General features: G+C 42.6%; 1 protein-coding gene across 1 annotated transcript; it reads left to right on the top strand.

Moving 5' to 3' along the window:
• Window positions 1-3,670: 3,670 nt before the first annotated feature.
• Window positions 3,671-21,940, top strand: LOC308324738 (integrin beta-3-like). Its single transcript, XM_080776981.1, has 15 exons — window positions 3,671-3,790; window positions 4,695-4,780; window positions 5,053-5,254; window positions 5,956-6,208; window positions 6,614-6,776; window positions 9,449-9,610; window positions 9,712-9,807; window positions 9,907-9,996; window positions 10,156-10,290; window positions 10,880-11,309; window positions 15,144-15,366; window positions 19,110-19,210; window positions 20,238-20,357; window positions 20,560-20,726; window positions 20,842-21,940. The coding sequence occupies exons 1-15, from the start codon at window positions 3,727-3,729 to the stop codon at window positions 20,905-20,907; spliced, it is 2,358 nt and encodes a 785-aa protein (XP_080633107.1). The 5' UTR covers window positions 3,671-3,726; the 3' UTR covers window positions 20,908-21,940.
• Window positions 21,941-25,483: the final 3,543 nt, after the last annotated feature.

Here is a 25,483-nt window from a genome sequence, read left to right as displayed (position 1 = left end):
ATAAATGTAATAATTATATTAGCTTTTGGAAGCAGTTAATTAATAGGCAGTGCCGCAATGTGTAAATCACACTGCGGCAACGTCTACGAAGTTGGGATTTCGAAAAGCGCCTTGTCTGAGGACCTTAAGGTGCACTGTGGGACATAGGGCTTGAGTAGGTTATTATTAACTACAGTCAGTAGTTAATAATATTTTAAAATCCATTCTAAAAGTGATTGGGAGCCTATGCAGGGATGCCAGGATTGGTGAGATGTGGTCGTATTTTCTTGTACCGTTCAGGACTCGGGCAGCAGCATTCTGAATCTGAACTAGTTGTAGACGTTGGATGGATTTGTTGGAGAGACGAGTACAGGGAGTTGCAGTGATCGAGACATGAATAAATGATGGCATGGATTACTTTAGTTAAGTCAGGGGGGGATAGGAAGGGCTTGATTTTGACGATATTTCTAAGGTGGTAAAATGATAGTTGAATGACCTTTTTTTACATGGCCTTCAAAATTGAGGTCGGGGTCGAGGATAACACCAAGGTTCTTCACGGAGGGCTGACCTGTACTTTCCTTGAACTGTACCCATTCTGCAAACTGCTAATACAATTTTCAATCAATCAATCAATCAATCAATCAATGGTCAATGCAAATATTTTACGGAACAAGAAACCAGTCCAGAGCAGCTAAAACGGCTGTGTTTTCTCCTCTTGGTCCTGGTTAATAGCTGAGCTGGCAAGTTTTGAAGGAGCTGAAGTCTCTAAGAAGTGCATTGTCAAGTCGACTTAAAATAAAGGCACAAATCAGTTTTCCAGCATCTTTAGATGTGCGACTTGTTATGAATAAGATTACATGTTATTATCTAATTATATAAGAATATTAAATAGCATTTCTCTTTTTCTTTTATAGGATTTCAGCTTTTTCCTTGTTTATATGAGGACATATATGGAGATACTTATAGACGTGAATACGTGTCCCTGACTTGTTCCTAAGCAACAGTAGACCCGTGAGCATAGTAACAGATGGTTGGTGAAGTTATTTTGGTTTAGAGAAGAAGGAGGGAGGGAGACACAAGGCGCCTCGACTGAGGATATGGGAAAATGCTTCCACTTAGCATGAGGGAATTGGCAGCCTAGCAACACTAACTAAGTGAAGACATCCCCTAGCAACAGGGCGGTGGTGTTTGGCCCCGCCCCTCCTAACCCCTGCCTCCACTTGTTTCCAGGGACTCCATCCATAAGGCATGACATCACCTGGACACACAGACCCCTTCAACTAAACGCCTTCATCCCATCCTGTCCGGTGGGGACGCACCTCCTCAGAACTTTCTCCAGTTCCAATTAGTCTAACAGATTCCTCTTAATAACATCTCTTTCTTTAGTCGATCAAAGCGCACAATGGAGTGTCAGAACAGTGAGCGGAACAGCTAGTCCTTTCTCGATCTCTCTCCCTTTGCATGTGTGTATGCATGCATGCACATGCTAATGCTGAACTGAACGGTGACAGTGGCAAGGGGGGAGTGACAGATGAAGGAAGATGGTTTTAAGAAATAGGACAGATTGTTCTTTTAGATTTTAAACGGTAGTTACTGTAAGCACAAAGTGTTGAGGCAGTAGATGGAGGTCCCGTTTTGTCTTCAAGGGGTTTGTCACCAATGAGGCTATTAATCACAGAGAGGCAAATACAGTCCTTAATTACACACTGCCAGATTCCAGGGACACACCTCCACAGCAGAGCACCACACTATACCACAGCACTCATCCATCAGTCGTGTGTGTGTGTGTGTGTGTGTGTGTGTGTGTGTGTGTGTGTGTGTGTGTGTGTGTGTGTGTGTGTGTGAGAGATTACTTGTTTATATATTCAGGTAGTGATCATACATTTTCTGTATCTATTTAGAAGTAACACCAACTCTTGTGTCATGCCATTACAAATGCCGTCATCCTCCTTTGCTTCCTAACTAACTAGGATTATCTCAGTAACAGATCTCTGTCTCAATTGTTATTGCTTTCTCAACTACATTCAGACAATTTGCCTCATTAGCTGCCTCTCTGTTGTTCTGTGTTGCCAGCTCTCATTGTAATGTTTCACAGCAGGCTGCACAGCATGATGTAGCTATCCTTGCCATATGCACTTTATTAAAAAAAACAATTGGTGAGGAAATGAAATAAATATTTGCCTGAGGAGCCTGAGAAGAGATGGGTCCAATCCAATGGGACAGCATCACAACACAGATCCCGGACGTCCCACACAAGAGAGGATCGGGCATAAGCCTACTTCAGACAGATACTCACATCCCCACTTGACCCCTTCCACCCCCATGCCACTCTTCAGATGATCTGCATTAATTCAAAACCATCGAGCTTATGGGGTTGAGCTGGGCCTGGTTATCAAAATGGCAAGTTGGCGGCGAGTCATGAATGATTGCATTGTCAGACATAGTGAGAAGCTCGAAGGACCACAAATAGATCGGAAACACGGGTCAAGGCCTCCCTCCTGTCACCCTCCCTCCAGCCTCCCCCATCCATCCTATTCACAGTCTTAATTGGCTGCCATCTGACCTAGACTGCAGTTCTTTACTCTGCACATCCAGCCACATGCCCTGTCCAAAATGCCATTGTTCATGGGGGTGGAAGCTTCAAAAGGCATCAGGGAGTCAGAGAACTGAAGTAACAATCATTAACAAAGATGCCAATACTGCTGTGTGTGTGCGTATGTGTGTCAGTGTGTGCATGGGGCTTAATTTGTCCGTGGGGTATACATTCTCTACCTAAACTAAACGGATGAGCAATCAGAGCTTAATACTACTGAAATAGCCGAGTATCAGCTTGTCTTCTTTGTTCTCATTCTTTGTCATTTGTACTCCACAATTCCTGAACACTGGAGACAGTAGCTTAGCAACCAACTAGAGAATGACAGAAATAGTTGGAAAGAGGGAGGATAATGATTCAATAAATGGTCAAATACAGAGATCAGAAGCATTGCTTCTGATCTCTGTATCTTCTGATCTCTGCCCCCTCACCACCACCCGGGTCTATTCCTGCACAGCGATGTCCAGACAGAAATGGGAGCGGCGAATTGAAATGGATATGATCTTTTTCTTTTGCTCCCTTTTCTTTTCATCTGCTTTCATGACCCATCTTCTCTTTATTTATTGTTTCCTGTTTTATAAGCCACTACTACCATGGGACTTCTATTACTCAATTAAAGAGTGGAACTGCTTCAGACACATATATTGACACAGAGACTGGTTCTCTTGGGATGTCTGTCAGTTTTCAACAAAAGTGATTGAATCTGACCAGGAAATGGTCCCTGATCACAATTTTGCAGCCACTGTCCACATTTGTCCACTAGAGGGACTTCCAATACTACTTACCTGAACTTGAGACATCTACATCCTTATTGTAATATGGCAGCTCTCTGCCTTAGCTCTCTACCTCTACCACCACTATTGAACTAAATAAACATTTATTTATGTATTAATTAATGAATCAATCTATGAATGAATCAATCGATAAATCAATTAATTAATGGCACAATAATCCTCTGAATAAAACTAAGGGGTTAATTTCCAAACGGATAGGTTATAGGGCTAGGCTATGGCCCAATCATGTATCCACAGGCGGTACATGGATTTTGCAACTTGCAAGAATGATCAGAGGTAAATTGTGGTGGTAACTTGTCTTCAACAGAGTCACTGAGTCAGAACATCCGAAGCAACAGGCAGGAGAGTTGTGTTCCAGCCATGGGAACTTTATTAGACAGACTAGTTACATTGACGATATTATTATCAGTTGCTTCAAATGCGGGTAAGTGGGATTTTATTCTTTAGGTTGTGATAAAATAATAAATAAATAAAAAACTTTTATGCTACTAAAAACTTTTAAACGGTGAAGTATTAGCTGCAGACTGCTAGCCCAAGTTTATGTTTAACGTTTCTTTATCGTTTACAAAAACGTTGTGAGTACAAGATTTATCCTCTTCGCTAATCTCGCTAATTTTTTTTCGTATTACCTTATAAGGGAGTGAAAATACACGGGATCTGTAGACAGCTAGACTATCCCACTTGTTTGCCCCATGGGACACACCTATGAGCCTGCTGCACATGCGTTGCACATTTCTTTTTTTGGAATCATCATAGGCTACAATGGAGTAGGCTATAGCTAAGTAACTCTTACAATTAGGGTTAGGGTTAGGTTAGGACATTCCCTTGGACATGGGCTACTATAATTGGTTGTATAAATTGTTTATTTAAATGTCTGCTCTTGCAAGGCTCTTGGCCCATGGTGGGTCTCCAGCAAAATGAGGAGCATTTTTATTTCACTATTATTTCACTGGCTAGAAGTAGAAAATACAGACTCGCCCCACCTACACACGATAAGATAACTGTCATAAGATAACTGTCATAAATGGAAATTCTCTAATAGGGGTCCTCCCTGGCACAAACATTTCAAATGGGGGTCCACTGTTTGTTAAGAGAACCCTCCTTGTGCTGAACATTATTTTGTGATCTGTTGATCTGAACAGGCTTTCTCAGTCAAAGACTAAGGAAACCAAATGAAATGTGGTTAATGGATGACATGCAAAGTGCTGCTTGTCTAAATGCTAGTCTAAAACACTAAAGGAGAAGTAGTTATTAAATTATTATGGGTTGTTAATGCATTATCTTTGTGTTTTTATGTTTATGCTATGTTATGTTTGTGTTTATCTCAGGCTCCAACATCTGTACATCAAGAGGAGTGAGCAATTGTCGTCAATGTTTGGCTATTAACCCTAGTTGTGCTTGGTGCTCTCAGGAGGTGAGAATATCACACACACACACACACACACACACACACACACACACACACACAGGCACGCATGCACACGCATGTCCAGGCTGTACCTCGTTCTTAGCTCAGCATTGCTTGTTTGAACATGACCCCCCTGCAACATTCCATACTGTTGCTTTCTCCTTTTATCCATTACACACCTTACCGTCTCCGCTTCCATTGAACTTAATTAAGATGTAATGTGTGCCATTGCTGAGAATGCTGTGCCAACATGACCTGGCTGTGTTTCATGGGTGCAGGAGCTGGGAAAGGGGGGCTCTAGTGCGTCGCGCTGTGACCTGAAGCAGAACCTGCTGGATGGGGGCTGTGCTGCCGCGGCCGTGGAGTTTCCCCTCAGTTCCCTGGATGTCCAGAAGGACACGCCTCTGAGTGACAAGGCTTCGGGGACAGCTCATGTCACTCAGATTAGGCCTCAGAAGGTCCACATGGTGCTGAGACCAGGTACCAGACTGCACGGCACGCACCCGCATGCACGGACGCACACGCATGATGCACGCACGCACACACACACACACACACACACACACACACACACACACACACACACACACACACACACACACACTTAGCAGCTCCTGCCTTGTTTGAACAGTTTTTAGTGGGCGCATCAGTCTATTTTGAGTGAGAACGGCACTTCCATATTCTAGAGGGCGAGTCCTACTGGGAATGTTAAAATGCAACGTGACAGCAGAGTCCTGTGGCAGGGGTGCATACGTTGGTTAGACATACTAACAGTCTGACAGGCATTAGTCCGACAACACCTTCGCTCCCGACATGCATGGCAGGTTAAAAATAACCTGTGGCAGGTTAAAACTAACCCGTGGACCCTGACATGCGCAGCAGGTTAAAATGAACCTGTGGCAGGTTAAAACTAACACGTGGCTCCCGACATCCGCAGCAGGTTAAAACTAACCCGTGGCAGGTTAAAACTAACCTGTGGCTTTCTGCAAGGTTAGGTTTAGGGTTTGGGTTTTGGATAGGGTGTCGGTATGTTAGTATGTCGGACCAAACACATGCACCTTCGCCCCAAATCGTCACTGTATTACGACCTGAGAGTGACAATTTGTTGATCATAACCCTAATTTCAATTTTAGCTATAACATGTTATTTTACCATTTTCCTCATTGTTATTTCTTTCTCAGATGATGCCAGGCATTTCACTGTGTCAGTGAAGCAGGTTGAGGATTACCCAGTGGATCTCTACTATCTGATGGATCTTTCTTTCTCTATGAGGGATGACTTGGTTAGTCTTCGCACCTTGGGCAGAGGGCTGGCTGCAGCCATGGCCAAGAAAACAAGTAACCTGCGCATGGGCTTTGGAGCCTTTGTAGACAAACCTATGTCACCATACATGTACCTCGCCCCTGAAGAAGCAGTCACAAACCCTTGTCATGGGTAGGTGTTGATCATGTTTCACAGATTATTTAGAGTAGGAGTAGGAGGAGGATTTGAATACTAGATTTCATAATATCCTGGCCACTGAAAATTATCCTACATTAAAATTGGCTAATGGTAGGGCGGGCCGGCCGGAAGACCACGGTCGCGTCACCCTGACTCAGACATAAACAAATCGTTACACCCATATGCAGGACCGTGGCTACTTCACTACTGTAATTTCCAACCATGACACATTTTTCTCTCAAATTATATTTTCATTATGATCATTGTGCATTATATATCTATCTATCTATCTATCTATCTATCTATCTATCTATCTATCTATCTATCTATCTATCTATCTATCTATCTATCTATCTATCTATCTAGAAATAATGGAGAAATCTCTGTCTCTTTGTATAGAATTTTGACTACATGCAGGCCTCAGTTTGGATTCAAGCATGTGCTGTCACTGACAGAGCAGGTGGAACGCTTCACTGAGGAGGTGAACAAGGAGCAGGTATCCAGAAACAGAGATACACCAGAGGGTGGCTTTGATGCTGTCATGCAGGCAGTGGTGTGCAAGGTATGAAAAGGTGTGCATGCAGAGTTGCACATGCGCAGTACATTCACACTTAAATGCTCATGTATTCACATTCACAAATAAGCAAAACAGATTTGTGCACTTGCACACAGTGTTCTCATTTCTGCATGTTATATGGCAGGTAAGAGTTTGGCATCCAGACAGTACAGTATGTTGCAGACAGCAAACTTTCGCACTACGTTAACATTTTGCATACTATGTTGATGCCAAAGGCAACTGTCTGCATACTATGTTGATGCCAGAAGAATGCAGATGTGTACACTATTCCAAATAAGGTAACCTTCTTAAGGTTAGGTAAGGTTTTGGTGTATGGCTATGCCTAGTCTCATGTTGCCTCAGATCAGACTTGCATCTGGCAAAAATAAATTCATTGAATGGGTTTGGATATTGGCGAAAATCAGCACTAACAAGTCTAACTGCTTTGAAAACCAATCCAGATACCGTCCCAGTAAATTAAACTACTGATGCACAAACTTGAACATATCATCAGTGTTGTAAACCTAGAATCGTTGGGTGTTTCTGGGTTTCTGGGTTAAAGATCTCAGCCTCGGCACCACGTGTAAACCCTCTTTACAGGCTTTGCTGCAATCTGTAGCTTTTGTTTCCTCCCCACGGAGGAAGTGGTTTGGGCTGCCAACCATCTTTGGCAACCAGATTTCCGTCTCTCCGTCTGTCCTCTGTCTCTCCAGATCACCACACTCTTCGTGGTCGTCACCCAGTCCCTCATGCTGGTGAGGTTTCCGTTTTGCGTTTGAGGAAATGGTGCGCTGTGACTGGCCAGTCGCTGTGATTGACAGCCTACACCTAAACCTAACCCTAACCCTAACCTCAGTAAAACTATACCTAAACCTAACCCTAACCTCAGTATAACTATACCTAAACCTAACCCTAACCTCAGTAAAACTATACCTAAACCTAACCTCAGGGGGGCGTTTCCAAGAACCCGAACGCGACACGATTACCCCACTAGCGTCCCTCATATGTCCAGCTTTCCGGGTTTGTGTAAACACAAACATTGGCTTGTGATTGGCTGATCACCCTATAGCGATGATTTTATTGGCTGAGCAAAGTACATATTGAAGATAAAAATGAGGGCCGAAAAGTGAAGACGGAATTGTGATTGGCCAGAATAAGATGATGTATGATGATAAGAGCGCCCCTCACTTCACACAGGTGTGAATTTTTGAGGGGCTCTTGCTACTCCTATGTCCAGCTTTTAGTGTGTGTGCACAAATTTGTCCTACACAAACTTAAATTCCCATTGACAATGAATGGACAATTTTACGTCATAGTGTAAACACAAACATTGCGTTAACAAACATTTATATGATAAGTCTTTCAACTCTCAACTGTCCGTAAGAAGTTGACGATTAAATCTCTGAATTGTTCCACCCAGTTGTAGCCCATTCATTGAATTCAGATGTACTGTACCAGACATATCAGTAGGCGAGATCTCTGAACGTCTGGCTACATGAGACTAGCTAATGGTTAAAGTAAGGGTTTGGGTCTGGACAAGGTTTACAGTAGGTGGACTACCACATAGTCTCCATTCCATCTGCAAATTATCTGCATTCCTTCAGCGCCAACATGGAATGCAAAAGGCGAGGGAGTCAGCATATGTGCACCAAAGGTACAGTGGAGTACCTGCCCAAGTTGCCGCATAGGGCAACTCGCAGTGGTTCCCAAACCTTTCAGCCTGTGACCCAAAACAGAAGTTAGATATTCGCCCGGAACCCAAACTAGTGAAAATAGCCGATCTACAAGCTCACAACGCGCCGCGCTGTTACTTCTTGTTACTTCTTTTTATTTTTAGTTTATTGTTTTTTTCACAGAAGCATTATTTAAATACTGGAGTTGAGAAATAATAAGTGGTGGCATTAACAGCTTCACTTTTTGTTACTTCTTTCTTTTATTTCAGTGGAAAAGAATCATTGGATTTTGTTATTAATTCATGAAATGTTTAGCTTTTTTGGGAATGTTTTCTTTTAAATGTTTTGAAATAATAACAATTACAACAATTACAATCCAAAAACTAAGGGTGCCCATAACAATGTGTCCGCGACCCACAAATGGGTCCCGACCCACTGTTTAGGAAACGGTGAACTAGAGAGGTTCATGCTCTGAATGGAGTGCATTGTAGCTCCGCCAGGCTGGCTGTCTGGTTCAGTGCCGAATCAACCCCTCCGATGGCCCTGGCACTACACCAAATCAAAAGGCCCCATGCACACGCGCGAAAGTGATTTGCGTGCAGGTAACACAATGAAGAACGACACTAGTCAGTGAATGGACACGCACACGTTCAGCGCACCGCCAGTACTATCGCCGCTGCTCGCAATATAGTTATAAGGCTGCTCCCTGACGCTGGATCTGCTATTTTTTTATGTACTCCCACCGAGTGGTTAAGAAACGGTTTGACAAAATAATAATAATAATGGAAGCTACATCTTTAAAATGATACTAAACATAAGGTTAATGTGTGGAGGTACTGGCAACGTCGTCTACAAGAAATTTGGTTATCGGTCCAGCGTTTGTGAGATTAGCTCCGGACAGATTAACTCCACCAGCCCAACTGCCTTTGGGCTGGTGGACATAACTACGGCATGAGAAGAGGCTGCTCATGGTTTTCTCTCATCCCTCTTTTCAATCTCTTTTAGGACCAGATCGGCTGGCGTCCCGATGCATCCCACCTGCTGGTGTTCACCACTGATGCTGATACTCACATTGCACTGGATGGACGCATCGCTGGGCTGGTCCAACCCAATGATGGCCTTTGTCACCTTGATAGCAACAGCAACTATAACAAGTCTACTGTGCTGGTCAGGAATGTTTGCCTCAGAAATTCAGAATCCTTTTTAGGTGTTGTATTGAATTACTTTTTAAGGACTAACAATGACAACACTTGCTTCTTTCTTCTCAGGACTACCCCTCTCTGGCACTCATGAGTAAGAAAATGTCTGAAAATAATATCAACCTGGTCTTTGCTGTGACCAGCATTATGATGGACCTCTACCAGGTAAAGATGATTTACAGCATGTGTCATAGTATGTGTTGTCATTAAGAAAAACAAATGATCTCTTTGTTCCTGACATGCGTCACTGTTCTCTCTGTTCAGAGCTTCAGCCAACTCATTCCAGGCTCAACAGTGGGGACACTCCAGTCCGATTCTGGGAATGTTATTGAACTCATTCAGGAAGCGTATGATGTAAGAAAATCAGAAAATCTTACTCAAAGTAATTGTCTACCTATACATTTCTAGTAAGATTAAATGTACACATACATTGTGGCTACATTTAGCAAAACATTGCTGAATTATTACTTGACAACTTCAGTGACCTCTCACTTCTATCCTTTGTGTGAACAGAAGATCCGCTCTAAGGTGGAACTGGAGCTGGTGAATGTCCCAGAAGAGCTATCCCTGTCCTTTAACGCATCCTGCCTGGATGGAGTGGTCACCCCGGGGCTCAAGTCCTGCTCTGACCTCAAGATTGGAGACACAGTATGTATCAAAATCAAAATCGTATCTGCTATTCTTGAAAATGTTTTGAAAATGTCCGGGATGCTAGGCTTAAAGTAGTTAACATTACATACATCCACACAAAACACCCAGAACGGAAGCTCTGATCATGAGAAATTGATAAAGAGGAAGTGAGGGCCTCCTCCCCACTTCCGTTTCGTCTTTACAGTTGCGCACTTTTATCCTAATATGAATAATAATAATAATAATAATAAAACTTTATTTGTATAGCACCTTTCATGACATGAAATGCAGCTCAAAGTGCTTTACAGAAAAATGGAGAATAAAGGAAAAGCAAGGCAACAACATTAAAAAACAAGCAGTAATGCAATACAGTGAGGACATGAATAACAAAAATAAAAATAGAATATAGAAATCATCTATGCATACCAGTATATAGCTTGCTGCTTAGCAGAAATGGATATTTAAAAAGTTAAATGTAAAGATATTTCTTCCTTGTTCGGATTTCGGGAGGTGTCGTTCAAGACTTTATATAGCATTCGGGGTAATGTGGAATAGTTGTTTGGCTACACGGGACTTAAGAGATCACAAACACATTTTCTCCTTCCAGGTGACATTCAGTGTGGAGGCTCGGCTGCGTGGCTGCCCTAAGGAGAAGAGCCGTACGTTTACTATCAAACCTCGGGGCTTCAAGGATGCCCTGGAGGTCACCGTGGAGTTTGCCTGCGGGTGTAACTGTGAGGCTCAAGCTGAAGCCGATAGCCCCATCTGTAACCAAGGCAATGGAACATATGAATGCGGGGTGTGTCAGTGTCACCAGGGGCGTCTGGGTCCACGTTGTGAATGCGCTCATGGGGATTACAGTCCGTCCGACGACGCCAACTGCAGCCCAAAGGCAGAAAGTCGCGTCTGCAATGGGAGAGGGGACTGTGTGTGTGGAGAGTGCTCCTGCCATAGAAATGAGTTTGGAGAAGTCTGGGGCAAGTACTGCGAATGTGACGATTTCAACTGCCTGCGCTTCAAAGGGGAACTGTGTTCAGGTGAGCAGATGTTTATAAAAAGGTACCTTGGTACTAAACACTGTCTTGTGCCTATTGAATGACCTTGTATAGAACACTTACAAAATGCAGATGCCAATAAGCAGAGTTGTGTTATTATTATTATTATTATTATTATTATTACCATTGTTTGTACGGTTTGTACCCAGTCGCATGATCAACATGAAAACCATCTATTGCAATGATCAATATGAGGCTATGAGCATTATATATTATGTGGCTCTGCTCCTGTGATGCAATCTGTGGAAGCGTGACACGGTCTCTGAAATCACAACAATCCGGAAGCAGAGCCTAAAGATGCATGGATATCATAATCATAGACATACAGTATGAACTCCTCATAGGGCAGAACCTAAAGACACTCGGATACTAAAAGAACAAATCTATGTGATCCCACTTTGAATGACATGCTGACATAGTGAAGACCTAAATGCTACTACAGAAGAAGGCTGGGTAGGTTGAGGGAGTTTAATCACTGAACAGCTGGCAATATCAGTAGCGGCGAGATGCTTTTTTTTTTTTTTTTTTTTTTTAATCCTGTGGCAGATTCGTCTGGCTAGTGGCGAGATATGTTGAGCATATTAGAGTGAGTACCGGTCTGCTTAAATAGTGTAGATTAATCAGGATAATGGCCTCATGTAATTGGGATGAGCATTGGGACTACCGCGATGCTCCATGCTCTGTAGAGCCTCTGTACATTCTGTTCAGTGTTAGCATGGAACATGACTCATCCGGCTTCCTTTGCATACGTTTTGTGTGCTGTGTAAATTTCTAAACAAGAATCCAATGTATCCGAGTGGAATACAGCAACTGTTTCCTGTTGCTAGAGCTTTATCTTAATTGGCCTGAAAGAGCCCTATTCTTTTCTTGGGCATAGAGGGTCTGAATAAACTAGCGCTGGAAACTGGCGGCGACTTCCTATTGGTCCCCCCACTCCCCTCCTCCTCCCCTCCCCAGTAGGACGCAGCGGATAACACTGACGTCACCACATTTGGAGAGACGCGGCGCCCCTCTGCACTAGCTGTTATTGGTTTAGCGAAATACAACCACTGCTATGCCACTTTTCCTAACTCGCTCGCCCAGGCTCCACCCCCCCCCCCCCCCCTTGAAAACAAAACGCCTGCGGTTTCTGAGGCTATATATCTTAATCAATGTTCTTAATCATAACAAACTGTGATGAGGCATGAGTTGGCATCACTCCCTGTTGCAGGTCTGCACATTACACCACATTACAGTTACTCAATCACAACTATTACATTTAACTGTTGCCTTGACTCTTGCCTTTAAGCAATTTGATGCAATAGTGTTGCACCTGTGTGGACCTTCTGGTATATTTAAGGCGTGAGAGGAGCGAGCTGATCGATCAATATCGATCAAACCCCCTAAGCCGGCCAAGCTTTGATGTTTGTACACTCTGTCTTATTTCAACGTAGTTGGAAAATGTAGCTGATTGAGTCTAAAACCCTGGCTGTTATGACTCACAATATCATGCATGAATAATAGTGGGAAGGGAGTTGAAAGGGAGTATCTTGCACTATGATTCACTACCTAAATACATTGCCACATTTGGTATGAATCTTAGTTAAGTTCAAACAAAGAGCCAGCGTCATGCAAACATACTAACTGTGGAGTGCATGTGTGTGGGGGGTTTGGGTCTGCATTGATGTAAAGGGAGTGAATAATAATCTCAATGTGTGTTATTTTCTTAAAGACTGGATGTTAAGATATGACAGCTATTTGCATTAAGATCGCACAGAACACTGTGTGGCTGGAGTACGGTCATAATTTGATTTTTCTTTCCCTATGGGCCCATGTAACTCCCATGAACCCTGGAGTTGTACGGTTTTCTTTCCCTATGGGCCCCAGCAGCTCCCATGAACCCTGAAGCAAAAAAAACATAAATAGTCGGCGTTTTATTCTTCCTCTACAAGGAGACTGTAAAGGGAGGAGCATGATTCAACAAGCATGTCCCCAGGGTCCATAAACAGGACGCAAGAGAGAACAGAAGTTAGCATTCCTCTGTCTGTCTGTCTGTCTGTCATGGTCAGGCCACCGTGCATCGTATTGATGCTAATAGGGAGGATTTCAGTGTAATACGTCTAGATTTGGGGGGTTTTGTATGTACAGAATTGTAGAATTGAGAGACTGGGTTGACTGCACACACACACACACACACACACACACACACACACACACACACACACACACACACACACTCCTAATTTATTTATAGTATCGTTTGCCATCTAAATATTTTCCTGCTCTTCCCTCTTTCATGGACCCCAAGATTTACATTCCCTGACGTCCAGGAATGTAATTAATGGGAAGGATTATTATGCAGCCTCAGAGACAGGGAGGTGATGTAAGCCAGAACGCTCCCTCATATATCTGTGACTCAACGTTACAACAAATGAGGCAATGCGAGCAGGACTGGCTAATGTCAAGCTTTATCTTTATTTGGCTGAGATAACTATGCAGGTCATAAAAATAATCCATACACTGCAAAACATATCCTAGTGAATTCATGTTTTCTTTGGTTTGTGCTATATTATGCTTCAACCACTTGCTGTGATATGTAAAAGTACTGTTAACCATTAACCAGTGAGACTATACCTAACCTGTAGCTACAGTAGCTGGTTTCCTCTGTAAAGGACTCTCTTAGCTCAGAGAGACAGTGAGGTTGCATGAGAGGGAGGTAACTGTGGAACTGGATGATTGGATTGGATGGAGGAGTTTGTTTAACGTGACATTAACAATCCCAGAAGATTCCCCAGAGCTCCTGGATTAGTGGGCCTTTAACCCACCACTCCTCCACTCCTCTGCTCCTGGATTAGTGGGCCTTTAACCCACCACTCCTCCACTCCTCTGCTCCAGCTCAGCTGTGTGTGACTCAAGTTATGTCGCTCTTTAGTCATTCATTGCCAAACATTGTGTTTGGTTTCCTGTGAGAACTGGGCTGCTCTGTGGCCATTGTGTCTGGCACATTTCTTAACATGCCAACGTGGGCAGTTTGACCGTATCCTTGGTATATTAAAGGGGCACACCCAGATCCTGTGATGGGAGATTTCTCCCTGTGATCCCTTTATCACTACAAGTATGTTTCCTGCTACAAAGCGCAGAGTTTCCTTCAGGAAATTCTTTCAGAGAGAGTTGTTCAGTTTGTGTGTGTGTGTGTGTGTGTGCGTGTGTGCGTGTGCGTGCGTGTGTGCGTGTGTGCGTCCGTGCGAGCGAGCGAGCGAGTGTGCGTCTGTGGGTGATGGGGATCCCACTTTACATGGATTATCAGTGTGTATTTTTCACAACAGAATATATCCTTTGTCTGAACTTATGGGTGATTCATGTGCGATGGCGACAGGCTTTTGTAAACACGGCTGCCTCTAGACATGCACAATACATTATAGACACGTTTGTGTTAATAGGGAACTGACTCAGCCAGGCTCAAGTGGTCAGACCGACCCTCTTATGTCATCAATTCCAGAGATTGAGGGTCTGAATCACAAAAGGTCAGGTAAACCTCTGATTGGCTGGACTGTAACGGAAGTCTGTGGTTTTCCAGTCTTCTGGAAAACTCACTCTCAAGCAACGATTCACTGTTGCAAAACCGTGAATAATACACAGAGGTTTTGCCTGTCCAGCTCCACCAAAGTGATTATGTACAATTGTACATCAACAAACATGAGAATAAATGTTTGCGGTTTTGTTAGATTATCCAAATCTGGTCAGGTGCATAACAAAAGACCAAGAAGAAATTAAGGCTTGTATAAGCATTAGAGATGACATTGTATTGACCATAACATGCCTTTCCATCCTGTGCAGGCCATGGAAAATGTGACTGTGGGTTCTGTCGCTGTGATTCTGGCTGGACGGGAGAAAACTGTAACTGCACAACACGTACCGACAAATGCGAGTCCACCATGGGCATGTTGTGCAGCGGCCGGGGCCAGTGTGCGTGTGGGATCTGTGAGTGCACCCAACCCGGAGCCTATGGGAGCACCTGTGACAAATGCCCCACCTGCCCTGATGCCTGCACTATCAAGAAGTAATTCCATTACTTTATGCTCAAGATTAATTTATCAGGATTACTTAACCAAATGAACTCTAGCGTGCGTGCGTAAGTAATTAAGTACGTTTTATTCATACAGCACAGGTGCTGTACAATGGACCACAATTTAAACAACCAAGTTAAAACAAGGCACATGAGAACAAAACATTGACCTACACAACTACAAACTTCATGAGAGAATGCTTATAAAACAAATGTGTTTTTAACAAGCTCTTAAAACCATCGACGTACTCGGTAGAGCGTTCCATAGGGTAGGAGCAACCACTGCCAAGGCCAGGTGACCCTTAGTTTTGAGTTCAGCCTATTTAATGTTTTATAAGTTATTAAAAGGATTTTAAAATCTATTCTGGACTTAATGGACAGCCAGTGAAGTGCGGCCAACACCAGTGTTGTATATGTGCTCTGCGGCTTAGGGCGGTATACAGTACAATACAGTAGTCAAGACTGGAAGAGACGAAACTATGCATGATTCTTTTCCAGGTCTTGAGAAGTAAGGATTGATTTGATTTTTGCTGTTGCGCAAATGCTAAAAACTGGGTAACCTTCTTTACATGAAATTCAAAGTTCATACGGTTGTCAAAAAATACACCAGGAGTTTCTGTTTGTTTTACATTGGTTGCCACTTGCCAGTGAACTACAGTATCTTATATACAAGTGAAAAGGTGTACCCATACTCATTCTTCATGCTCTATCTCCGACCGAACCACACTTTTACCACACATCTCTATATGCAAAATAAATTCGCCACCCTCCCCGAACTGACATAGCCTATTTTTTAGCCGTTCAAGTTTCTTATTTACTCTGCAAATATTACTTTTATGAAAATCACGATCGAGCCAGCAGATAAACGGGTGCCACAACACGCCGAGAAACAAGGAATTTAACCACGCTACTTGCATACACTGCAACTCGCTTACAATTCGCAAACCTGGCAACACTGCCTGCCTCTTACGTCACCAGCTCTGCTCCTCCTGGCCTCCGTAGTCCGTCGCGCTCACAATCTGTCGCAGCCATCTTGCTTTTCTTTTGGATGGGCGAGTGGACATTTAATGCTAATAAATTAATTATAGGTCCAGCAAGCAAATCATGATGGTCTGATTGTGCTCAATAGGTCACAATAACATTCCGAAATTAGGTGTTGTGTTTTGTATGGCATTTTCCCCAGTAGTAGTTGCATATCTATCTCAGCTTTTGCCTGATAGCACACATGCTAACGTCAGCAGCCATAGCAACATACAGTGTGCGCAGACATAACATGAGTTGTTTACAACACAAACACACGGCCTTTTCACCACGCAATACACACAACAGCTCGGGAGTTATTAAACCGAACGTGGACGCTGTTTCAGTGTTACATTTGCTGCGCATATCGGAATAATTGTAACGGCATGCATGATAAATGTAACAACGCTAAAAAACACCATTAAACATATCGTTTTCACCTTAAAGCTATTACATTTCATTGAAGCAACTCCTTAGCATTGTTTTCATACCATGGATGTGATAAGATAATGTATCAAACATAAGGGAAATATTAAATAGGATCGGGTGTACCAGTTTGGCCATTTCTTTTTTTTCAATGGGGCAATACATTGATTAAACAAACGTTTGATTGATTGAGTTGTACAACGTTATACAACCCTAAACTAATTTTAGAATACACTACACAATACAATACAATTTTAGAACATATTTTGCACGTTCCATTTTTTTACTCAGAGATCCCTTTAGCTACACATGTAATATTTCCAGGCAACGGACCTACACATGTCAGCTACCATAAACCACTTCAAGTTATTAGGACGAAATAACTGACAGGAGTGACGGTGCTGTGCTGTGAGTAAACTAATAGGGGAGAGCCGCCAAGGATGTAACATTTTGCACGTTTCATTCTTTTACTCAGAGATCCGTTTAGCTACACATGTAATATTTTCAGGCAACGGACCTACACATGTCAGCTACCATAAACCACTTCAAGTTATTTTTTTGATAAAACAGGTCGGGAGTTATTCAACCGAACGTGGACGCTGTTTCAGTGTTACATTTGCTGCGCATATCGGATCAATTGTAACGGCATGCATGATAAATGTAACAACGCTAAAAAACACCATTAAACATATCGTTCTCAGCTTAAAGCAATTACATTTCATTGAAGCAACTCCTTAGCATTGTTTTTATACCATGGATGTGATAAGAAAATGTATCAAACATAAGGGAAATATTAAATAGTATCGGGTGTACCAGTACCAGTTTGGCCATTTCTTTTTTTTCAATGGGGCAATACATTGATTAAACAAACGTTTGATTGATTGAGTTGTACAACGTTATACAACCCTAAACTAATTTCAGAATACACTACACGATACAATACCATTTCAGAACATATAATATTGGCCAATATGTCAAATATGTAAATATTACATATAATGGCATTGAATGGAAGCGGACCATTTGTAACACATGTTACAAATGACCCGCTTTTGCAAGTTTTCTTTGCAGTTGCTTACAGACCAGAATGAACGTGAATTCCGTCTAAACACGATGCAAACTAATGAAGAACATAAGCATGAACACATCCATGTGGATTTTTATTCACCAACACCAAAGACAAAAATTGTACCACACATATACTCCAGGTGTAAAATTAGACGCATTTTGAAGGTAAACACTTCAAACTTCAAACTCCTGGCCACGTAGAGTACGTTGCTGTACACATACTGACGCGATGGCGTCATGGTGGCGTTGACCAATCAAGATATAACGTCCATGTTACAACCGTGAAGCGTTACAACCTTGGCGGCTCTCCCCTACATTTGTTACTAACATTAGGTTGTGGCGAAGTAGACACGTGGCCAGCAGATACTGTGTTTTGGACAAACAGGCTAGGTATTGGTGTTGATTTGGGTCAACTGGACAAACAGCGTGGTGTTGTTTTGTGTCTGTGTTTGTGTTGGAGCGCCTCAGTGTGGCCGTACAGGTCATGTGCAACCTCTTCCACAGAGAGATGGAGACACTAAATCTCAGCTGGACAAACATGTTTGCATGCATGCATCGCTGCCTTGCATGCTGTGTGCTACTGTTGAGTCTGTCACTTACTTTGACTGATTTATGGCATTGTCTTTCTGTTAAAATCCAACTATGTTAATTTAAGAACTCTGGGCATATAGGTCATTGTTTATTCACTGTGCACACGTGTAGCCTATTGTATGTCAGACTGTATGTCTGTCCCACAGTCACAATCCTTTAGTACTTAGGCTGTGGAAATATTCAGGACAAAACAATGGTACATTTCCAATAACCCATTCGTTACTACATGTGGAGTCAACTCCCGCCATTTATTTCTTCCCATAGTGCGTGGCAAAGTCGCTCTGGGATGAGTGCGCGCGTAGCGCGCACGAAATTCTAGTAAGGAACAGCCGAAATACATTAGAAATACTCTCAGGGACTATGACTTTAATTTAATTTCTACTTTTATCTAATTCTCTGAAAAACACACTGAGGGTTGAAAACTTATTTTCCAGTGGTACCGAAGATTACAAGTTTGGAGAAAGTCATCGGGATTACGTGGTTACTTTTTATGATTTTGGGCAAACACTCAACAAAAATAGCCAATCCACAATCTCACAATGCGTCATGTGTTACATTGGATATATGGGTATATGGGACTATGGCTAATGGTTTGTGGATATATGGGTAATGGTTTGGTGTTGTGTTTGCAGGGACTGTGTGGAGTGTAAGCACTTCAAGAGAGGACCGCTCAATGATGCTAACTCTTGCACCAGAATGTGCAGAGATGAAATTAGCCTTGTGAAGGACCTGGGTGAGAAATTATGTTTCTATTATTATAATACTTCTATATACTTCTTCTTATACTATTACATAACATCGTTGTTGTTGAATGAATAATGTTTTGATCATTCTAAAGTGCTGTTTAAACTTTGAATTGTGCTGTAGTATACGTCAGATAACCAAGATAAATGGGGGAAATCATTCAATCTGATTGGGTGATTGTATGGTATTTTAACTGCATACACCATGTACCATGGCAATTAAGCCAAATGTGTTTGTACAGTTCTATATCACCGTGGCTGAGGAGAAACACAAACAAGGCTGAAACCAAACAAAATACAAACATTAAGGGGAACTGCAACTGCTAAAAAGACAGGAAATCAAGGGCAGAGAGATGAGAATGTGTCTCATCTCTCTCTGCCCTTGATTTCCTGTCAAGACAGTGATAAAAAGCAAGACTCACTTGCAAAATGTCAACCAAAAACTGTATGTTGAAGCCGACCTGTGGTGTGTTTATGGTATAGACTCAGAGAATGTAAGTGTGGTCCTATTGGGACTATATTAGAATGACCTATGTGGTCCAACTCTGGACCACCTCCTCCAATCTGGGGACCCATCTGCAAAAAAAACAAGTCTCAACATGGGTGGTCGTTTTGGCTTCTAACTCCTCCAGTGTTTCATTAAACGGCTTCAGTGCCAAATCAATGGCCTTTTTCAGAGTGGTGGTAGGCATGGAAGTTAACTCTGCAATTAAAATATACCAGAGTTTGTCCAAATCATTTGGAACTAAGGGTATTGTCAGCTGGCGTGGTCAGGGCATTGGCAGTAGCACCTTGTATTTTGCATTTTGAAGAAAATACTGAGTATAATTGAAAAAATGCCTGAGTTTTAATCCAAGTTATAGTAACCTCGGGTTACTATTATCTATATACGTTCATGCGTCTCTCCCGATCACATGTTCAACCGGAAGTTACCCGGTGTTGGACTTCTGAATCTGTCTTGAGAAATTAGTGTGCCTTACTTTCCTTTCTAATCCATATCCCATTTTTCCCCCTTAGAATTCCGAGATAAGAATGCTGTCAACTGCACATATAAGGATGAAAATGACTGCATAGAGCGTTTTCAGTATTATGAGGATGAAAGCGGAAAAGCATTTCTGTATGTGGTAGAGGAACCAGGTAAGCTGTGTGTGTGTGTGTGTGTGTGTGTGTGGGGGGGGGGGGGCAATTAGTTAACTTAATGAGAACACTGTAGAATGTGTAGGACTGTTGACTTTCACTTGACTCTCTTCCTTTTATCCTACTGTCTGTCTGTCTGTCTGTCTGTCTGTCTGTCTGTCTGTCTTGCTCTCTCTCTCCCTCCTTGTCTCTGTTTTGTCAGAGTGTCCTAAGGGTCCTGATATCCTGGTAGTGCTCTTGGCAGTGGCTGGAGCCATTCTGTTTCTGGGCCTGGCTGGGCTGCTCATCTGGAAGCTACTGGTCACCATCCATGACCGCAAAGAATTTGCCAAATTTGAGGAAGAGAGAGCCAATGCCAAGTGGGACACGGTGAGATACAAATATTGACAGCATAATGAAACACAAAAAAAGCTGTTTATTAGTGTGACATTGATTCCAAGACAACATTCACTTTATGTTTTATGTTTCGTCGTCTTGTTTACAGGGAAACAATCCATTGTACAAAGGAGCCACGTCTACTTTTACCAACGTGGCATACAGGGGAAACTGAGGACTCATTGTTCGTCTTCTTGTTTGCAAGGAAACAATCTATTGTACATAGATACAGTGTCTACTTTCACCAACGTGGCACACAGAGGAAACTAAGGACTCATTTTATAAACAATTTCAACAAGAAAAGCTCAGGGGTCTGCGACGGATGCAATGTAGTTAAACAGACAAATGTGGGAAGAAGCCTGTACACTGTCATGTGACCAGCTACTGTAGATGAATTCAGAATATTTTCGTATTACAATATGCTGCAATTGTACATATTGTAAAAAAAAAAGGGCTCATAAAAGGGCTGCTTGGTTATAGCCTGTGGGCCTAATTTGATTTGAAAGTGTAGCATTCTATGATTGAACATTATGGCATTCTGAAGTCAAATAACTGTACTCAAATTGTCCAGATGCTATGTGGCTAATAGTTAATAATAATAATAATAATAATAATAATATCTGGGATTTATATAGCGCTTTTCTTGACACTAAAAGACGCTTTACATGTGTTGGGGCCAGGGAGGGGAACAAGAAAAAAGGACAACTTTATTAGGAAAAAAACCAGTTAAAAGAATAGAACCAATAGTTTTAAGTTTAGAAAAATCAGCTTGGGAATGCGGTTGTGAACAGGTGGGTTTTCAGTGAGGATTTGAAGGTATACAAGTGATGGGCCATCTCGGATGTGTTTGGGGAGAGCGTTCCAGAGGGTAGGGGCGGCCACGGCGAAGGTCCTGTCACCCCAGGTTTTCCGTTTGATCCTTTTAGCGACCTCAAGGAGGCCGGCGTCGCTGGACCTGAGGGAGCGGGATGGGGCGTGTGGTTTGAGGAGATCGGAGAGGTAGGGGTGAGCCAGGTTGTGCAGTGATTTGTAGGTGGTGAGGAGTACTTTGAAGTTGATTCGTTAATAATATTTATTTGTTATATAATAATTATTATTATTACAACAACAATCATCATCGTCAAAAAACATGCAGTAATCCTGGTCTCTAAACTGCCTCCCCCTGGCCAGCCGGGGCGCCTGATGGAGGGGAAAGGAACTGGTTTAAACACGCTACGTCTAACCAGGGAAACGCCCCCCCCCCCCCCCCCCCCTGTCACGTGTAAAGGAGCAACTTGCATGAGTTCAAGTCTGTTGCTCTCCCCAGGTTGGCGGAGGGTGTGTAGAGCCCAGGATCACATTAGATAATTGACACGGGTGAAAAATGGGTTACAAAATAGTGGGATAAAAATGTAAATAAAATAAAACGATCATCATGAACTTCATCATAGTAATGTTAATGTTAATTAATGAATGTTTTGAATCTGTTTGTTGAATTGTGTTTGAATTTGCAGGTACTGTATGTTATCAAACCAAACATTGACTTTGTGATGTTTTCAAAAACATGCTTTGGATTTAGGGAAATTTGTTTCTTCTTGAAAATCGATCATTTGGGGATTTGTTTAGGGATGCTATTCCATCGTTGGCAATGATCATGGCCAAGTAAGAAACAAATGTGCACTTTCTTTTATTATTTACTGTTTTCATTCAATCACATTTGTCTGTCTGTTTTCAAACGGAGCACATGTTGAGATATTGTTGTATGTGTGAAAATGTTTTGCCAATTCATATTGAAGGTATTAAAGATTATGCCAGGAGTACGGTTCATTGATCATTCTTTATTTACAGCAGCACCTGAGAAGTCCTAACTAAAACTGACAATCTAAGGGCCGATTCATACTCCTATTTTAGAGCCGAATAAAAGTCGGTTCGGCGCTGTAGAGCCTACAATGTGACGTCATTTGAGGTTCGGGGGGGTGGGTACCGTCCTAAAGTCGTCTCTTCGGTGCTACTGAAAATTTCTGACGAGCCGAAATCATTTCGGCACTACAGCACAGAAACAGCGGTAAAATAGGAGTATGAATCATCCCTAATGCTGACCTAGGAGGAATGGCACCAAACTGACCTCATCCCGGTGAAGGGGTTCCGTTGTTACACATTTATCATTTATCACATATTTTTTATTTTTCTCTTTCAAATTTCAAAACCAACTATAGTATCACTAGTATCACCCCCTCCAGGTGGACCTACTGCGGCATGGTCATGCTGGACCTCCAAAAGGATTTTGACACCGTGAACCACTCCATGTATGGTTAACAAGCTAAAAGCAATTGGTTTTGATAGCACCTCAGTAAGCTGAATGCAATCCTACCTGGAGGGGAGAGAACAGATGGTGGAGGTGAACGGAACACTGTCCCCTCCCAGTGAGCTGTGGCGTTCCACAAGGAAGCATACTAGGGTATTTACTGTTCCTAATTATATGTCAACGACATGACATCAGCTGGTCTCGGACAGGAACAAACTGCAGGTTAAAAAGGCCCTCAGCTCTGAACTAGGTATAGAATTAGAATCTGCACCTGGCTCGTGGATAACAAACTAGTATCTTTACACCTGGGAAAAACTGAATCCATTCTTTTTGGATCAAGCAGTAATCTTATCTCAGCAAGGCAGATGGCTTCTTGGTTAGAGTGGTTGACAATATTATCACACGAAAAGATGCCATCTGGAGGCAAATCTTTATCTCTCATAAAATGGCCACCAACGTAATAAAAAAAGTCAAACAACGAACAAGTTTCCTATCTTGTTCTTTGGTTGACTTTTTTGACCAGTGAGGAGATCCTGTATAGTATACAGGATCTCCTCACTGGTCAACAAAAACACCTTGAAGACCATAACAGGAGCCCTCGTACAAGGTTTCTTCAACCATGCATGCACCTCCTGGTACCAGTGGCGTCAACTCCGTGGGTGCTCAGGAGCAGAAGCACCCACTGGCAAAATAATAAGCCAATAATAATAAGTTGCAGGGCGGTTGGGCACTGTTATGATTTCACATAACCATGTATAGATGTTCAGAGTCAGCTAAAATATCCTCCTATGGTTAATAGACCAATAGCATGCAGACAGCATACTAGAGGCCTTAAAGTGTTGCACCATTTCTGTAGAAAACTTAGGGCTGAGGCCTTGACCTTAAGCAAACATATTTCTGTTTCATCATGTACTGTACTTATGTTCCATCCTGTACTGTACTTTTGATACTGTACGTCTCACACCTTTGAACGTAACAGCAGAGGTGTTATTTACAAGAGCGAAGGCAAACTTGCATAGATAAGAGTTCTTCCACAGGTGTCGCTATTCCCGTGGCACTCGAGGGGCCCCTGTGCGGCCCATCTGCCGCAGCCATAGGGGAGACAGGAAGCTTACATCTGACACCCACTTGGTGGCCTGCAGTTCACCTTCCTGATGCAAGACTATAACGAACTCTAAACCACCTTATACTTGTTCATGTGTCAATCATATATGTTTCTCAGAAATAGCCCACGTGACTTATGACCACTGGGCGGATACCAAAAATGTTGTCTTTATAATGTACAGTACATACAATCGTGACTGTGTGGCTCATTTCAAAAGGCATTCTCACGGCGCCCTTTTCTCTAAGTCTGTGTTGTTGCTGCGGGGACAAAGTTATCCATTTCCTCTTCTACGTTTGGGGGCTCCACTCACACCACAGCCGGATGACGACAGCTGACCAGAGAGAAACTGACAATTGAAATATCGCTACAGGCACCTTAAAATATATAGGCTACTCTAAGGTGGGCACCCACTGTCGTTATAGGAACCTTCCGCCACTGCCTGGTACCACAGCACCTGGTTCAAAGGCCCTTAAAACAAGGCTCCAGACTTCCCAAAACAAACTGGTCAGGCTACTACTTGGGCCTCACTCCCCGAACCTTAGGGTTGACGACAGAGTACAGCATCTTGCAATGGGTCTGGTCCACAAGATTTGATACACCGGCACCAAGATACCCATACCTGTCTAAATACTTCATTAATGTCACACAGTCCAGACTCCACACCCACAACACCAGAGGGAGTTCAACAAACCATGTGCAACTCAGATTCGGCACAAACAAGGGTCTAAATTAATTTTGCTCCTGTGCCACAAAAATGTGGAGCGCCCTACCAACTGTCATTAAGACATGTGAATCCCTTAACTCCTTTAAAGCTGCTCTCAAAGGGCACCTACGGACGGCTGCAATTCGAAACTGGCCCCCGTAAAATCTGAATCCCCACCGACCCCTTTCCCCCCTCACTGTATATGTTTCCTCCCTTTTTACCTCCTTTATGAGGATTTCCTGTTTTTGGCTATATAGAAGTGTATATTTGTATGTCTTTAAATGTTATGATGAATTGAAAATGATGGACCGTGGTGTCAGAGGTGACGTCACCTCTGACATCTCAACACTATAAATATAGGTGCATAGATAGAGTAGAGACGGATTTAAGCTTAAGAACAACGATCGTGAAGTCAACCTAAGGACTTTATACAAGCTCGCCTCAAGAGACCCCATATCCATCCCTTACGACTGATCTAAGGTTGGTATCTCTCGGCACTACTGTAATTCTGCAAATTGTTAATAAATAGGTCAATCAATCAATCAATCAATCAATCAATCAATCAATCAATCAAACCTAACTGACCCCCTGGGCCTGGCTCGTTACTACGGTCCAAGTTAATATTGGAGTATGTCGCCATCTGCTGTGAAAATAGCGCA

The sequence above is a fragment of the Protomyctophum bolini genome (assembly GCF_963924005.1).
Source record: "Protomyctophum bolini genome assembly, chromosome: 11".
Lineage (NCBI taxonomy): Eukaryota > Metazoa > Chordata > Actinopteri > Myctophiformes > Myctophidae > Protomyctophum > Protomyctophum bolini.
Note: the sequence above shows the minus strand (reverse complement) of the source record. Positions and strands in the feature narration are given on the sequence as shown.

What these genes read in the sequence shown, in the direction of transcription:
- LOC308324738 (XM_080776981.1), top strand. Translation starts at nt 3,727, where the DNA reads ATGGGAACTTTATTAGACAGACTAGTTACATTGACGATATTATTATCA. An exon ending in TAGCCTTGTGAAGGACCTGG is followed by an intron (nt 19,211 to 20,237) that starts GTGAGAAATTAT and finishes TTTCCCCCTTAG; the next exon opens with AATTCCGAGATAAGAATGCT. An exon ending in GTATGTGGTAGAGGAACCAG is followed by an intron (nt 20,358 to 20,559) that starts GTAAGCTGTGTG and finishes CTGTTTTGTCAG; the next exon opens with AGTGTCCTAAGGGTCCTGAT.